This window comes from Schistocerca gregaria, chromosome 4 (genome assembly GCF_023897955.1).
Source record: "Schistocerca gregaria isolate iqSchGreg1 chromosome 4, iqSchGreg1.2, whole genome shotgun sequence".
Taxonomy (NCBI): domain Eukaryota; kingdom Metazoa; phylum Arthropoda; class Insecta; order Orthoptera; family Acrididae; genus Schistocerca; species Schistocerca gregaria.
In genome coordinates, this window is record NC_064923.1 from 75,271,638 (window position 1) to 75,290,650 (window position 19,013).

The 19,013-nt window shown below is 38.4% G+C and overlaps 1 protein-coding gene across 1 annotated transcript in view; it reads left to right on the plus strand.

Annotated features, from left to right (window-relative positions):
- The window catches only part of LOC126266866 (tubulin alpha-1B chain-like), a 68,906-nt gene extending 50,441 nt beyond the window's left edge, over positions 1 to 18,465 (plus strand). Inside the window, exons 5-6 of the mRNA XM_049971488.1 lie at positions 17,694 to 18,005; positions 18,088 to 18,465. Coding sequence (XP_049827445.1) covers positions 17,694 to 17,984 — 291 coding nt within the window. The 3' untranslated portion in view covers positions 17,985 to 18,005; positions 18,088 to 18,465. The remainder of the gene's footprint in view (positions 1 to 17,693; positions 18,006 to 18,087) is intronic.
- Positions 18,466 to 19,013: the final 548 nt, after the last annotated feature.

Genomic DNA, 19,013 nt, shown 5'->3' on the forward strand with positions numbered 1-19,013 from the left:
AATTCTAAAGATGGATCAACACATTTGTAGTGATTTGGCTCATCATTGTGAGTGTTACGATAGTGGATATCACTGCAGGCAATTCGGTTGATGTGGAATGGACACCACTAAAAAGATATTAGAAGTTGGGCAGAGAAGAGTAAGTACAAGGGGGGTAACTGTATAGAGAACCTTGTGTAATAAAAGAAATGTTTCAATTGAATGATGAAAGAAGTAATAACAAAAATATTCAGGGAAAGACAGCCACTTAAGATTGAGGTAAATAGGAAATAAAGAGACTCCAAGGGGAAAAGGCAGCAGGAAAAATGTGAAGAAATTGAAACAGAAATGGATTGGAAAGGCTGTTTCAGCATTTGGGTAAGACAAAAAAACCATCAGTGAAACTAAAATCAGAGCCAAAAAGAAGCAAACAGGTAGAAAAAAGTACATTGAGGTCCTCTATGAGGTGAAGGAACTGTCTGATGAATGGATAGAAGAAAAAATCTTGAGTCAACATGGAAGACATAGAGCATCCAGTATCAGAGTCAAATTTTGACACAGTTTTTGAAAATTTGCAATCAAAAAAGGCAGAAGGCTTGGGTAAGATTACTCTGGAATTTCTAAAACCACAGGGGAAAGTTGCAACCAGATGACTACTTAAGTTGATTTCTAGAGTAAATGAGTCCGGAGACTTACCACGAAAGCTTCAGAAAAATATCATCCACACACTCCTGAAGATAACAAGGGAGTCATGAGTTCCCACATAATCAGCTTAACAGATCATGCATAAAAGTTGTTGAGAAGAATAATACACAGAAGAGTGGGAACATACTGCTCAATTTCGATCAATCCGTATTTAGGAAAGTTAAAGACAAAAGACATGTATTTCTGTCATTGTGCTTATAATGAAAGCAAGACTTCAGAAAAATCATGGCACATTCATAGAATTAGTGGTCTCACAACAAGTGTTCAATAATATAAAATGGTTTGATGTTCAAAATTCTGAAAATAGTAGGTGTGAGCTATAGTAAACAATACATAAAATACAATATGTACAAGAACCAAGAGGGAAAAAGAAGAATGGAAGATCAAGAACACTGTCAATATGTACATCAAAGAAGCAATAATGGAAATGAAAGAAGGATATATAGTAGGAACAAATTTCAGAGTGAAAGAATATCAATGATAACATTTGTGATAACACTGCTACCTTTGGTGAAAGTCAAATTAGGGAATGAATATTGTAATGAGCACAAACAGTGGATTGAAAGTAAACTGAAATAAGACAAAAATAATAAGAAGTACTGAAACTAAGATAGCGATAAATGTAACCTTAAAATTGTGAACCATGAAGTAAATGAACTGAAGCAATTGTGCTGTCTTGTTAAAAAAAGAAAAAGAAAATCGATCTTAATTTCAGGAAGAAATTTCTGAGAACCTACATTGGCAGTATAGTGTGTATAGAAGTGTATCATCAATTGTGGGAAAACTGGAAAAGAAGAGAAAGCATTTGGGATGTCATTCCTTAGAAAGATATTGGTAATTACGTGCACTGTTAAGATAAGGAATGAAGAGGCTCTCCACAGAATTGTTGAAAAAAGGAACACGTAGAAGAAACTGACAAGAAGAAAGAACAGAATGATGAGAATGTGTTAAGGCATCAAGGAATAACTTTCATGGAGAGGCCCTGTATGGGGCAAAAACTGGAGGGAAAAGTCAGAGATTGGAAAATATACAACAAATAATTCATGTTGGATTCAATTGCTTCTCTGAGATGAAGAGACTGGCATATGAGAATAATTTTTGGTGTGTCCCATAGAGTGAGGAAGACTAGTAACAAAAATCTGGAGGACCTTTCCTTTCCATCTACCCTGACTTCCTGTGGTTTATTGGTCCTACCTATGGATTTACAAAACATGGTAGATTTTTTGTTGGTAGCAGACAGTCACCCTGGGAATAAGCACCTTACCTAACTAGAACGTTACCCATACATGTGGGCAGGCTCTCACATGAGCAGCTGAAAAATGTCGTGTTAAATGTAACTTTTAATTTATATAATTCCTTATTTTCAAGACACTTACTTTTCAAGCTACTTTATTCTCCAAAAGCTATTCATGAATTTGGAACTTGAAAAAAATATAAAAACTTCTACTGCCCTTTGTCAACATTGATTACTGGTATATCAATGGCTTATTGGTTTGTAGCCCATGCCACCACTAGAATGATATCCCATCCATCTCTGCCCTGCACTTACCATGAACATATACATATCACCACCAGACTTCATTCAGTGTTGCAGTGGCCATTGGTTATAATGCACACGCGCACACACACACACACACACACACACACACACACACACACACACACACACACACACTGATTAACCATATTTTAATGTCAGTTTTCAACAGGAATTCATCCCTGTATGTATATATTGCATTAGTGGCTGGGAGGTTCCATCTGGGCTGGGAGGTTCCATCTGGGATTGTTCAGCCACCTGGTGCATTTGATGCCACATGGCCGATATGCACATTGATGAAGATAAAAATGTAAATGTTGTGTGACTAGGGCCTCCCGTAGAGTAGACCGTTTGCTGGGTGCAAGTCTTTCGGTTTGACACCACTTCAGTGACTTGTGTGTTGACGGGGATGAAATGATGATGATTAGGACAACACAACACCCAGTCCCTGAGTGGAGAAAATCTCTGACCCAGCTGGGAATTGAACCCAGGACTTAAGGACTGACATTCTGTTGCACTGACCACTCAGCTATCAGAGTCGGACATTGATGAAGATGAGATGAAATGATAAAGCTAACATAAACATCCAATCCATGAGTGATGAAAATCTTCGACCCTGCTGGGAATGGAACTGGGGCCCCATGATCTAGAGGCAGCAACACTAACCAGTAGACTGGGAGCTGTGGACATGTAAAGAGTTAAGTGCCAGCCACTAAATTGATTGGCAATCCTCTGCAGGTCTTCCTGCATTTTGTCACGGTCATCTGATGTTGCAACCTTCCTACATATCCATAGCAAAATAGCATCACAAAGCCTAAAAGGATATCTAATAGGCCAAAATATGTATTGTTGACAGTAATAATGGTGTCACACTTCCTTTGGATATTCCTGAAATTACCTTTACATTTGTTGATTTCATCCCATAAAGAACCGTGTGTTCACTGGCTAGAAATTGTCACATCTATAATCTGCTATCAGTAAGCTTGTATGCTAAGCAACAGTTGGAATTGTATCAAATGCTTTCTGAAATAAACAACACATATTTCAACAACAAAGACAAAAAACTAGAAAAATCTCTTCCACAGCATACGAAACATAAGCTTGGATGGATATGGCATCTCCTAGCTGTCACACGTACTTAGCTGTGATATAGCACATCTCTACAAATTAATTGAGTTTTATAATCAGCCAGTATAATGCTTGAGTGAGACTTATTCAGGAACCTGGAAGGCTCATTGGCAGGGACTGATTACACATTGTTCATAATTATAAGCAGAGTTTTCATAAATTTGGACCAAATTTGATATTTGACCTTGAACTTTGGTGATAGTGATGTTGACATTACATCATACTCCCCTCCCCTTCTTGCACCTTTGTCATAGGTGTATTGATTGAATGAATACAGAATGATGTAAGAGGTACTAGTGTAACCTACAGTGTATGACACAATGTGTGCTTATATTGTTCAGTGATTCAATACATATCTGTTTCAATGATAAATTTTTCCTAATCAGATAAACAAGCAGTTGATTTCCTCACACTGCATGGTCTGTGTGGCAGGTAGCAGTGTGGTTCCAGTGGGGATGGCACACACCACTTTGACATGTGCAGTGACAACAAGCCCAGTGGGCCTTAATGTGAGGGTGACACAATGCTGCACCAGCAACTGCAATGGGAGTGGCACTGCACTGCAGTCAGTTGGTGTGGTGGGGTGTGCTGTGGTATGGGGGCAGAGAAAGTGGTAATGTGCGAGTGCATAGGCAGGTAACATATGGTGGGTGGCGCACTGTGCACTCCACCTGCATGGTGTACTGTGCAACGTCGTGTCTCAGTGCTGTGGGTATAAGGTGCTGTTGCCCTGCTTTGGTAGGCTGGGCCACACATCACCACAGGCACATGCACCAACATTGTTGTGGTGGTGACCACTCTCTCGACACCATTGGCGCAGCAATGCTGCCTGGTGATTTGGGCACAGTGGATGAGGACGGGTCAGGTGGCAGCGACAGGGTGGCAGGCATTGGTAGCAGCTCTGCTGGAGTGGATGATGGCCGTGCAAACAGCAGGGCAGCTCTTACCCTGGGGTTCCACAGCCTGCCACTTGGGTCAACACTGTTGGCCAAGGTGCTATCACTGTGGCTCAGTGCCTCATAATTCTCAATGGGCCAGTGGTGTCAAGGTCTTTGTGGGTCAAGTATGTACACCAGCCTCAGACGATCAGTGGAGATTGTGATGATGGCATCTTGGAGACAGGTGGAGAGCACCTTGGTATTGTGTGTGAGTATGAGGTGCAGGCCCGGATATTGTCGATGGAGTAGCAGTTGGCATGCATCCACCCTGAGCATCACATGAGTACATATGCCGAGGTTCTGGTATGGCTGGTGCTTGCTGTGATGCCTGGTGGGAGGCAGTGCATGCAGCTGTATAACTGAGTTGTGGAGTTGCTGCATGAAGCCCAAAATGCAGGTTGTGGGCAGTGGGGTGTGTGGCTTGATGAGGTCACCTGGGACAGCAATCAGCTGCCCATAAATGAGCTTGGCTGCAGATGTGTCCATATCAACTTTGTGTGCTACCCTTAAACCTAAGATGACTATAGGCAAAACGGCAGACCAAGTTTCAGGGTGGCGTGTAAGTGTAACTTTTGAAGACATGTGAAACTGCTCCATCATGCCACTGGCAGTATGGTGCTAGCACCACCATGTCCTAAATTACACATGTGTGCCACCAGTTTCTGCTATGATCTTAAGTGAACAAGACAGGAACTGCTATCCACAGTCCCTGGTGACATGGTGGAAGCACCCAAAATGTGAGCCCCGCATGTTTCTAAAGGCCTAGGCCACTTTGCCTACGATTATGTCGGACAGCGGCCAGCTTCTTCCCAGCTGATGAATCTGTCAATGACAGTAAAGAGAGACTGGTAGCCATTGGATGATGGCAGGGGAGCGTACAACATACTTGTGCATGTGCAAGAAGTGATGATCCACTGAGCGGAAAGAGGCAATGGTCATGCTCGTGGCTGCCATCTTTTGAATCCTGGCACAGGACACAGGTGTGGGCCCAGTTGGTGCAGTTGCACTGGGTACTAGGGCAAATGAAACACTCCTTAATGAGCACAGCAGATGCAAGGACACCAGCTTGAGGCAGGCCATGCAGGTATTTGAAGGCTTCCTTTCTGAAGTCCGGGGGAAGGGAGAGCCAAACTGTGCTTCAAGGGAGCACCAATGTCAAACCAGACAGGTTTGTGGATGCCTGGTATCCTTCACGGCTGCAGGCCATATTTTTATCACTGCACAATTGCAGGAGCTCAGGTTGTATGTTTGGATGCCAGGCAACTGCTGCACATCTGTAGTAAACTGTACAATATATTCTTGCTGTGGGAACTGATGGAGTGATATCTGCATGCCCTTCTTGCAACTTACACCTTTTGTCAGGGGGCCAGCGGTCAGTAAAAACTGTAAAGTGGTGCTCCTCCACAAGGGGGAAGAAGTACTTAAATGCCTCACAGACAGCTAGGAGCTCTCAGTTGTATGTGTCACAATGCTGCTGTGGCTCTGTGAGCTTTGCTGAGAGAAATGCCAGAAGCTGCCAAGTCTCGATGTGTTGCTGCAGGATTGCTCCTATGCTAGGAGGAGGAGAAGATTACTGTTTAACGTCCCGTCGACAACGAGGTCATTAGAGATGGAGCACAAGCTCGGATTAGGGAAGGATGGGGAAGGAAATCGGCCGTGCCCTTTCTAAGGAACCATCCCAGCATTTGCCTGAAGCAATTTAGGGAAATCACGGAAAACCTAAATCAGGATGGCCGGACGTGGGATTGAACTATTGTCCTCCCGAATGCGAGTCCAGTGTGCTAACCACTGCACCACCTCGCTCGGTGCTCCTATGGTAGAATGGCTGGTGTTGGTAATAGTTGCAAGTGAGGTGTTTGGGTAGGGTAAGGCTAGGTGGGTGGTTTGTGAGGGGTCATAATACAATTGCTCAAAGCTTGTTGCCTTTTGTGGCCATGAGTGGCTCTTGCAAGCTCCCAGCTTTCTTCAGTTGGCACCTAAAGAAATTCACCATTCTGAGGTACCTGCAGCATTCCTTGTATGTAGTGGGAGACGGGAACATAAATACAACCCAGATGTCTCACTGAGGGGGCAAGAGCCTGCAGACAGTAGTCTGTGCCCCCAAGAAGTCAGTCTCTGGAACACTGAAAACACACTTCTTGATAATGATACCTGCCTTCTTGAGGCAAGATAATACCTCCAGGAGACAACAGCAGTGATCTGAGAGGTTGTGTGGTAAATCAGGATATTATCCAAGAAGGTGAAGTGTACCAAAATGCAGAGGAAGACATTTTCAAGGAAAGCACTGCCACATTTGGGCAGCATTTCAGAGCCAGAGTGGCATGAAAACACTCTTGAAGAGGCCAAAATATGTAATAATGGCCATCTTTCGCATGTCATTGGGGGCAACCGGTTCTGCATAAATGCTTTTGTGCAGTTCACTTGGCTAAAAATGGTTACACGACACGGGTCTGAAATGACCTTAACCAGGATAGGTCACAAGAGTCAGCACACAAGACCGGAGTGGAGGGGGTTTGCCCAGTGACAGCAATATTACTGACAGCTTCAATTATAATAAAAATTTAATTTATACAGATTTTGATCAGTTACCATACGGGCCCAAATTAAGAATTTTTTTTAATGACAAAGAAACAATAAGAAACATACAGGCTCACATCATATTATTTAGAAATGGGCCACAACATTCACTTAAATTACTGATTATCCAACAAAGATTAAATTCACATGGATATTGTCCAGAACTTTTGTGCGAACACTAATTCAAATAAGGTAAAATATTTTTAAAAAAATGGGCTACACGATTCATAAAATTACTAAGTAGCCACATGAAATCTGTCCAGAACCATTTAAATAAAATTTTGTATTTAAGAAAAATGCATCACAGCACCCATTCAAATTATTAATTACTAAGCAAATAGTTGGCCAACATGAAAATTCATCAAGAACAATTTGAATGAAAATTTTGTATTTAAGAAAATTCCATCGCAGCACTCTTTCAAATTTAATTATTAAGTGTAAACTAGGCCCAAAATTTTACTCTTAGCAGCCATACAAATAAAATGAAATATGTTTCAGAAATGACACACAAATTCAATAAAATAATTAGTTGCAGTTTTACAGCTTTGTGTGTCTGAGAAGTGACAGCTTCTGCGAACGATCTCAGGGGAGCTCGGAAGCCATCCATGTGTGCCTGCAGGTAGGACAGGGAGGGGGGGGGGGGGTGATGGGGTTGGGCTGTCAATAGGGACTGAAACCACTTGGAACAGTGTTCTCTTCATTAGCATTGGCCAGGTGGAGAGTTTGGGAAAGCTGTGTGATGCTTGCAACCCAGTGTTGCAAGTGATAGCTGGGTAGTTGAGAAGCATGATGCTGACAACTGATTGGTGCAGTCAGCCATGACTAGGTGCAGGCTCAGGAGGGGGAATGGGTGGGGGGGGGGGGGGAGGGGTTGGAGGACATCCTGGGTTACCTGTGTGGGAAATACATTCCTCACTGTCTTGATACACATGAACTCAACTTGTGCTGCACACTGGTGTGCACAGGACTGGGTCTGCAGACTGAAATATTACTGTGACAAAGAAATGTTCTCATGATTCCTTTATTGGAAATGGACACAACTACATATAACATACTAATTCCCTCACCCCTCTCTTTGTCCTTCTCCTCCTTTTCCCCCCTCAGTGTCCTCCTCCCCCATCCCCAAAAATTTCTCTCCATCTCTTCCTCACCCCTCTCTGTGTCCATCTACTCCTTCCCCTTCTCTCTGTTTGATTTCTTCACCCTCCCCCCTCTGTCCATGTCCTCAATTGGGAAATGCAGTCACTTAAAACTAATGTGTATATTGGCTGGGATCATTAATATAAGGGGTACAGGAAAGAAGTCTCTAGCTGCTGTAACTTGAGGATAGTACCTTAAAAGACAGTTTTCTCATATTTTTAATGTGAACAATACATTAGTATTCTCATAATAAGTCGATAAGTGATAAATACAACATTCCTCTAACCTCCAAAAACTGAACGTAGCAAAGAAAACAAAACAGCTCATTGTTGTGTATACAGTTTTTATTTGAAATTATGTGTAAGGAGATACATGGAAGAAACAATTTGGCTAAAGGTTTAAATGCCCTGATATCTAATTTAAAAGTGACCATGAGAAAGAAAGTGCTGTGCTATGGAAATGTGTAATTTCGTTTCCTGTGCTGTGAAAATGTGTGGATTCATTTTCTTTCTTGCAATTGATTTTAGCAAAAAATCAATACATTGCTGTTTAAAAAATACAGGATGTTTCAAAAAGAATATATGTACTTTGAACATATATCTTTATTAAACTGTAAGACATACTGTGAAACTTCGGACATATATTTACAAATCTCTCAAGTTTAGATTACAGACATTAATTATGTCCTCTACCAGCAATAAGAATATCATCACATCAACCCTTGAATTCTTCACATACTCCATCATTACTGTCATGGCAGTATGGTTCCAGTTCTTCAAATCTTCTAGGCCCCATGATAGTGTTGGTGCAAAAACATTGTTTTCAATGACAATTTAAAGGAAGAAGTCTCAAGGCATCAAATCCAGTGACCATGGAAGCAAACTGGAAAGTGTTAAGTCACAGGCTGTTTGATGGTCAATCTAATGGTTCAGTAGAGTTTCCTTCAGATATTCACTTCTGAAGTCAGTGAGCAGGTTCCCCATCTTGTTGAAAAATGAAGTTGTCCTTGTGATGCCTTTGAAACAACCAGGATTGTAATGTAGGAAGATACTCATGACCTTTAACTATGTTTCCATTGAAGAAGAATGGGAAAAGATGAGTTGGATAGCATACTAAACATACTGACTTTGGGTGAGTGTCGTACATGTTCAATGTGTGCATGACAGTTCTGTAGTCCCCGGATTTGAGCTTTTTTCCCCCAAAAACAAAGGTGTACAGTCGCTTCATCACTGAACATGATGCTTTGTGCAAAAGTGAAAAGTGTTGTCATTGTCAATAGCATTCTGAAACTCGTCAGAAAATGCCAAGTTTGTATTTGTCATTATGACATAGAGCCAGTAAAAGCTGTAACTTTTACAGCTTTGTAACCAAGCAACATCTCAAAACATGCCAAATTTTCAATTGTAACTCCTGACTCACACAACAAGTTGATTTTGTAGTACTAAGTTGGAAATCTGTTTTAGTTTGTGCGACATTTTCTTTGGAAACTGGAGGGCAGACAGGTCTCTTTCCTTTACATACTCATCCTGTTTCTACAAACTGTTGATACCATCTGCAAATGTTCCATCCATTTGGAATTACACTTCACAAACTTGGGAACACAAAATGATTTCTCCCACGAAGTAGCCATTTTGCAACAAGTAATGGTAACAAAGCAAACAGAAGGCAATCAACATCTAGTGGCAATGAATATTAACTAAACAATGGATTTGTTCCTCCAATAACCAAACAGTGACACAGCAATAGATAGTTTTCACAGCATAATACTTTGTAATATGTATATTTGTATAAAGTGATGGGAGATTTTAATGCACAGGTAGGCAAAGACAGAAGGGATTTGAGCAAATATTGGGATGTTTTGGATATGGAAGCAGAAATGAAGAAGGTGAAAGACTCCTGGATTTGCGCCAGTGGAATGGAATGAAAATAGCAAACAGCTGGTTTATGAAGAGAGAAAGTCATGTTATCACCAGATACAGTTGGGATGGAAGAACCAAGAGTGTAATTGATTATATTCTAGTAGACAGAGAATGGGGAGAGATAGTAGCAAATGTGAAGGTAATTCCAAGTGTGAGTGCAGTTGGAGACCATAGATTACTGGTGGGACAATGGAAAATGAATCAGTGTGTGAAAAATAGACAACAGAAGAAAGTGATGGGGATACAGGATTTGAAACTGAAGGAGAGTGAAGGAGCTGAAAGTATAGAGAATTAATCACACAAAAATTTCCAAAAGAAGTTGTCTGTGATCTAGAAAAAGAATGGAGTTTATTCAAAGACACTTAAGTCGAAGCAGCACAAAAAGTATGTAGTAGAACATCTGGAAAGGAAAAAGTAAGAGAGACAAGTTGGTGGGATGATACCAGAATCCAAGTAGTTAGAAGAAAAAATAGAGTGTGGAGAAAATGGTGGAAAACTAAAAATGACGAGGATCATAAAATACATATAGGGGAAAAGAAGAAGTGCAAAGAAGTAATGGAAACAACAAAGAAAAAGTCATGGGAAGAGTTTACAAAAATACTTGAAGAAGTTGTGTAGAGCAATAAGAAAATGTTCTATAAAATGACGAAAAATAAAAGAAAGGTTTCTAAAGTACCAGGAAAGATGGAAACAGAGGATGGTACTGTGATTGAAGATCCAGGGAATATAAAAGAAACAGAGAGAATTTGAGAAGCAGAATTAGGACAAATTGCATGGGACGAAATGGAAATAGATGTGAAGAAGATGAATGGGAGAGGGAGGGGGGGGGGGGGGGGGGGGGGGAAGCCCCAGGACCTGATTAAGTATCAGTGGATGTGATAAGAGCAGCAGGTCCAGTGGAAATACAGTGGCTGTACAGATTGTCATGTGTGTGGAGACGATTGGAGGAGACATTGTTCCCATCTTCAAAATAGGAATAAAAGACTTTGTAAGAACTACAGAGGAATAACTCTTAAAAGTCATACAGCCAAGATTTTTGAAAGAATTTTACTTAACTGAATAAGTGAAAAGACAGAAAAGGAGCTGAGCGAAGAACAGCATGGGTTTAGGAAAGGAAGAAGCACGGTCAACCTGGTATTTTCTATCCGTCAACTGATAGAAAAAAGTTGGGAGTATAACAAAAGGGTGATAATAGTTTTTATGGACATTGAAAAGGCATATGACGCAGTTAACAGGGAAAGAATCTGGCAAGAAATGAAGAAGATAGGTATAGAAGGTGGATACATTAATGTTATACAGACAATGTACAGAGGACACAATTGTACAATTAGAACACCATTGGGAAACTCTGAATACTTCAGAATAAGACAAGGACTTAAAAAAGGACATATTCTATCTCCTGCACTTTTTAATGTTGTGATAGAGGGAATGAATAGGTCAGTTAAAGATATTCTAACAGAAAAAGACAAAGATGATTTTTGCAGATGATATGGTAATATGGGCGATAAAAAGGTAGATGTACAGTTACAACTTGATTTTTGGAAGTAAGTAATGAAAAAAGGTATGGATTAAAAATAAATAAAGATAAGAGTGTGAAGTTATGGTATTTGGAAGAGAGAAAGGGATCAATGAGAATATTACTTTGAATGGAGAACCCCTCAAAATTGTAGACAGTTTCACTTATTTAGGGAGTGTAATATCTAGTGATGGAAGAATTACCAACGAAATTAATAGGAGGTTACAGGAGGGAAGCAATATCTACCAAACAATAAAACACCTGATTTGGAATAAGGAAGTTTCAGAAAAACCAAAACTCCTTATGTCTAAGAGTTATTACTTCCCTATTGTCACCTATGGAGGAGAACCATGGACAATGACAGAGACTAGAACAGACTGTAAGTAGGGAAGATGAAATTTCTCAGAGCAGTTAAGGGAAAAACAAGAATGGACTGAGTAAGGAATGTAGATATTAGAAAGGACCTTAAACAAGAAAGTATGAGAGAAGAAATATAAAAAAAGAGAGATTAAGATGGTACGGGCATGTTAAGAGGATGCGTGGGCAGAGACTTCCTAAAATTATGGCAGAACTAAAAATAGATCAAAAAGACCTAGACAGCACCCAAGAACACGGTGGAAAACAGGAGTGAGAATATTGGTGTAAAGGACAGGTGTGACCTGGCAGGAAGTGGAGGAAGAAAAGTAGTGGGAGGACCGAGCCAATGGAGAGGTCTCGTCAGCATCCAGACCTGGCAGTAGCTGGAGCAGGATCCCGATACAACAACAACAATACTTTGTAATACATATACTCTTTTTGAAACACCCTTTATGTGGTCAGTGTCCATCTGAATGTTAGTGTGGAGTATCATGTAACAATATGACATAAAACGGTCTGAACTATTCATGATTTTTGCTAACATTGTTTCATGTACTTATATATATTTAAAAAATGTACAGCCAATGTTTGTCTGAATGCTTATTAGAGCATCAGGTAAAAATCTGAAATAAATTGGTCATGAACTTTTCTAGATTTTTGCTAGTATCATTTCCCCAATATGTCTTATTTATTCATTTACCATATATTTTTAAAAAATATGTAGTCTATTTCCACCCAAAAATTTATTAGAGTACCATATAAAAATAAGAAATAAATTGGTGAAAAACTTCTCAAGATTCCCATTTATGTATTACATACATATTTATGTACCACGTACATTAAAAGATATGTAGCTTATGTACATAGAAATGTTTATTAGAGAATTGTCTAAAAATCTTAAGTAAATTGGCAAAGAACTTTTTGAGCTTTCTGATAATGTTTGCTCTTTATGTATTATCTGTACACACAAAGAGCCTATGTCTGTCCAAATTTTTATGAGAGCATTGTGTAAAAATTTCAAATAAATTGGTCAACTTTTCGAGATTTTTGCTAACAACATTTCCCTTTTATGTATTACAATTATATTTATATACCATACATATTTAAATAGTTTGTTGCTTATTTCCATCTGAAAGGTTTTTGCAGTGTAGTGCAAATACAGGATAAATTCAGTAAAGAAATTTCCAAAATTTTTTATTAACAATGTTAAACGATAACTTATTTTTATATACTAGTGTAGATATAGATTTTTTATACATTATATAAATGCAAATATTTGAAGTAAATCAATAAAGAATTTTGCTAACCACATATATTTTTTAAAAAGCAGCATATGTCCAACCATATTTTTATTAGAACAATGAGTAATAAAATTAAGTAATTTCAAGATTTTTGTTAACAACCTTTCCCATTTATGTAATGTAGATGTGTTTATATACCATATGTATTTAAAAATGTGTAGCCTATGTCTGTCCAAACATTTATTATAGTATTGTGTAAAAATCTGAAGAAAATTACTCAAGAACTTTCCAATGTTTTTAGTAACAGTGTTACACTACAACTTGTCTTAGAACTTTTCGAGGTTTTTGGTAACAATATTAAACTAGAACTTGTCTTTATATAGTAGGATAGAAAGTAGGATTACATAGGATAATGTATTAACTTGAGCTGTAAACAAAAAACACTACTTCTCTTCTCATGGATACTATTATTCACATGGAACTGGATCTGGTGTGCATACCAAAGTGAAACTAAATACTCACTTGAAGGTGTCCATATAAGCGTATGTGTGGTTATATGGGGCTGCCTGTACTTGGCTTAAAGAGGGCAGATGCCAAACCACAAGTAACTCACAGTGGGTGACACACAGTTGCTGCTCACAGTTTGAGGTGTGGGCACTGTTTATTACAGATAAACCCATTGATAAGTCACTAAGCAATCTGTAGCTTGTGAACAAGCTTGGTGATCTATGTACTCTATGATAAATACACCAACACATAGTTACAATCAGACTTGTCACAAGCAATATTATCATGAAAACAAAACACTATCATGCACTTGTAATACTAAAGGAGGTGGACAGAGTGACCATGGATGAATTTACTCTAAGCTTAATCATGCACAACATAAGCAATATAATTAAATATTCTCACTACATAGGTGAGGAAAATGGCACACCATCTGTGAGGGTACATTTATAGAATAATACTGTAACATATGTGAGACACACAGCAGACAGATAAAAGGACAAGCCATGTATGAATTTACTCTATAATAATTACAATGTGAGCAAGGCAATATGATTAAATCCTCTCACTACCATGGAGAAGAAAATGACTGGAAGGACAGTGCACATGTGCATCCTTTGATAATATGAGTGGCAAGACCGGCAGGTTCCATAAGACCTTAGACATTAAGATTTGGGATTCTGTGAAGCAGAGAGCAGCTGCAAAAATGAAGCTTCTTGGCGGTCCGTAAGGATCAGTCACTCTGCCACTAGCTCTTGATAATGCTTCCATATGTCAGCAATTACAGTTTGGCCCAAGCGTGCGGTTCTGACTCACGAGCATTGTCTTCACTTAACTCTTACCTATCTGGATCATTGTTATGGCAAACTGTCAAATGTTCATTCTTCTAATACAAATTGCTCTGGAATTAGGATACAGTAAATATTATCTTGTTTGAACAAAGATGCGAGTCACCCAGCACCAATGTGGGAAGTGCCTTTCTGGAAAAATTCCAAGCTGCAGCAAAGAAATGCACAGCAGAGAGATATTCCAACTCTTGGGTCCACTTTTGCTCATGTCCCAATCTGGCATTGAGCAACATGTCATCTGCTGCTGAATGTTGCAATAGACAGATGGCGGGTACATACACACGGTAGTGCATCGCCACAATGTGGTACCAACATCTATTCCCGAGCTGAATTTGTTAACTGAGAATGCTGTACAAACCCTCACAAATGAAGTTCTGGCAGAACTAAACAAGATAAATTATCCTGTTGAAATATTCTATGATCTTCCCAAAGCTTTTGATTCTGTTGAGAACAAAACTTTACTTGGCTAAGTAAAATATTAATGGCATGCATTACTCCTACTGCCATGGACAGAGATCTTACTTTGATTACAGAAAATAATGTCACATTTGCAGACTGTACTACAGGAAACAAATTAACCTCACAGTGGGAAACATAACATGTGGAGTCACATAAGAGTTGGTATTGGATCTGCTCTCATTATTAACCTACATAAATGCTAAAAGTAATGTTTGCTGGTGTCACAAATATACTAATCAAGGGTCCAAAATCAGGTTTACTAAACAGTCCTGAAGATAGGTGAACAGGCTTCTCACTTGATAACACCAAACAGTTTGTCTTAACCTAAGATACTTAGTATGCAGTTTCATACACGTAAAGATGACCCACTAGTAACAGGAATATGACTTAATGATCACACAGAAAATTAAACAGTTTTATGGGCACAACTGGACAACACATTAAAATTTAACCACCACATGCATAAATTAGTCAAGGAGCTCATTTTGGCACTTTTAGGTGCTAGAATCATCTCTTAATGAATGTGCAGACCTGTATACAAGAGTGTTGATTTAATTTGCATATTTTCAGATCCTGTGCTTTTATGGAATAAACCTATGGGTAATACAGCTTAAATAAATCAAGTGTTTATTCAACTGTAAGTGTACCGGTACTGTGTAAAGTGGATAACTGAACAGCTTAAAGAGGACTCTTTAATGAGCTTGGAACTCTTCCACTAACTTTCCGGTAGATCTACACCTTAATGGTTTTTGTTGCTGATTGTAAAATCAAATGCAGCTGAAATATGATTTGCACAATTACAATACAAGACACATAATTAATTTCCATGTGGACATTGCTTGCTTGACTAGGGTTCAAAGTGGATTTGTGTGTTCTGGTGCAAAGGCATTCAGTAGGTTCCAATGTAACATAAAACAAGGAATTAGGAGTCCCTGATAATTCAAAACAAAATTAAAATCTTACCTCATTGACTATTCTTACAAATTATCTAGATTGAAGAATTGGAAATTCCTTTAGCTAAAAGCAGTTGGAAGTGTCTGTATAGCTGCATGAGAGATAGCAGTTTATTGTAATAGGCATCTGTTACAGACATATATAACTTTCACTTTTGAAGGTACGAAACTAATCAGATAAATGTGAAGCTACCAGTAGAAGATTGACAACAACTATTTGATATAATTGAAGCAGCTATTTACAGACTGGCATATTTTCTTATAATTTATTAAGTTAAATTTATCTGGCACAAACACACATAGTATTAAGAAATAAAATGGTAATTAATTCTTAATACTTTGACAGGTTCAGAAACTTAAGAGATGCTTCTCTTTTGTTAATGTATCTTTTGACTCATTTGATATCCCTTAAGGTTCCCCTTGACGTGATCTGTGAAAAGAGATGAATGAATTAATGAGATCTCATGACCTTTTATACTTTATTTTGACTTTCATCTCAATCAATTTCATATTCAGTGTTGATCACACAACATATTTACTTCTATGTTGTAAACTGTACTTTTAATAGAATCACAACCTGGAAAATCTTTGCTCATTTGTTGGATATGATGTTGCCATATCTTTTATTTCCTCTTCATGAAACTAAATAAGAAAACACACCATGTCTAGTGTTTTTCAAGTTAGCCAAAGTATTTTTGAGTATCCAACCAGGTTGACAGTTCCATTTTTATGCAAAGTACAGCATGTCTCACTAAGTAGTTCATAAGTTTGCAGTTGTATACAGTTGTACTTTAGTGATATGAAGCTTGGCCCATATATTATCCTTTAGCAAAAGGCATGGGTTTACTCAAAGTTCTGTACGACTTCCATTAGTAAATCTCCACATATCTCACCTCAACTCAGTTTATTACCAAACCCACTACACTATGTCTGGTGCACATCTGCAATGTAGATTATTGTTATGAGTTCAGTGAGTGTAACTGGTAAGGACTGTGTAAAAATTCTTTCTTCATGAATACCCTGAAGTTAAAATCAAAAAGTGTCAACTGATGTGAACAAGGTAGTGATGCAACTGACACAGCTCAGTGTATTCACCAACTTGGTAATCGATCACTGACAGACCATTGACTTTATTAGGGTATTGTGGCAGTGTGCAAACTTGTCGAAATGATACATCCTCATCTACATTTGTGATTAAAAAGTTTTTCAGATATGGGATTTATTGCAATAAATTTAGATGCAACTGCTACATAATGTCATTATTGAAGCACAAAACATTTTCCAGCTCTGTGAGTCATCACAATAAATTTGTATACAGCTTCAAAGTTAAGTCATTATTGAAGCATCCTGTATTTTTATATTGTTGGTGACACCATTAACTTGCTTGGTCACCCAAAATTATATCATCTATACCCTCATTTACTCCTGATCTTAAATAATTTGTCCTTAATGCTCTCTGGTGCTGCACTAGTTTCAAAAATTAACCATCCACATTGCACTACAACATACATTTAGATTGGAATGGTATACTGTCCTGTACTTGGCAAACCAGTGTTCTACAATGAGAGAAATAAAGCTTTACAAGCAGTAATTAAAACTGTCTCTTAACTTTACATCATAGTAATTGAATTCAAATTTTGTCATTGTATTTTTCATTTTTATGTACACCGTATTGTCCTCCTATTTTTGTGGCCATATTTATATTAATTGCCTGGGATCACAATTAAGTCTTTTTACATCATTTTCCTCCAGTAACATGCACGAAATGAAAAACTCTAAAACTTTTTAAACTGATTGCTACAGACTTCAATGATTAGGTCACAATATGAATGATTAATTTTACTCATTAAAGGACTTGTTAATAAATACACTTTTGTTTGCTTTGCAAGGTTGGAATAAACTACCAGCCCCCAACTGAAGTGCCTGGTGGGGATTTGGCTAAAGTGCATCGTGCAGTGTCAATGCTAAGCAACACAACAGCCATTCAAGAAGCTTGGGAGAAACTTGACAGAAAATTTGACTTGATGTATGAAAAACGTGCCTTTGTACATTGGTACACACGAGAGGGTATGGAAGAAACGGAATTCTCTGAAGCCCGTGAAGACCTGGCTGCTCTTGAAAAGGACTATGAAGAGATTGCAGTTGACACTGAACCCACACCTGTTGACAGTGAATACTAACTTTTCCGCATAAAAAGTATGGTAAGTGCAAGAAATAGTGGAATAATGCATTATAATTTTGTGAATACACCCAAGTTCTCTCATATTGATGTCCTTGTTACAGATGCTGCTAAGAGATTCTGACAAATATAATCAGAGTGTACAAACAAAAGAACTGTGGGCTTTACACAAAGATCTGTGCATGCTTCCATCATACTGCATCATGTTGGGTGCAATAGCACAATATCACAGGCTGTCTAGATCTGCAAGCACTCCACCCATACTTTCTCACAGATTTACTGAAGGTCTTATTCCTGTATGCCATTAGTCATGTTTGGCTCATTTACCTTTTCTTGTACTTATACTGTGGAGAGGTGAGACGGAATAAAAACTTTTATCTACATTTTTTGGCAGAAGATAGAAAAGAAATTGTGTTTTTGAGTGGTGATTTTGTGTCCTCTTTTTTTCCTATTAAATCATTAAAGTATATTTCAATTGTAAATTTTGTGTTTTGAGAAATACTATTTTATCCATTATATGTGCTGCATATGCCCTCGACAGCATAATAGTAGCTGCAGTAAATAACAGCCAGAGTGAAAGTCTGGCACAGCTCTGACACGAAAGAAGTACAACATGTCTTTTTCTAGCTAACATTAATAACACACAAAAGAAGAATTGCTCTAATTATTGCACTAAATCTCCCACTGAAAATAGTAAAGAACTCAAACATGATGACACTTGACCTTGACTTTTTAAAAAGGGACCTATATCTTAAATGGAAACATTTAGAGAGACAAAACTGTTTAATTTCCTTTACAATCACCTTATCCAAAGGGGAATGTTATTCTCGAATAATTTATTACATTATACATTATCCCTGCATGTGATGGCAGTATTCTGCTGCACTGACTGACAATCTAATGTGCAAGTTGTGTGTGTGTCATTGCATATGCCCAATGTCAGTATGTGGTTCAATGTCACATTCTTGAAAGTGTTTCAAGAGTCTGACATTCAACCATTTATTGTTACTGGGCACTGAACCACTTTCTT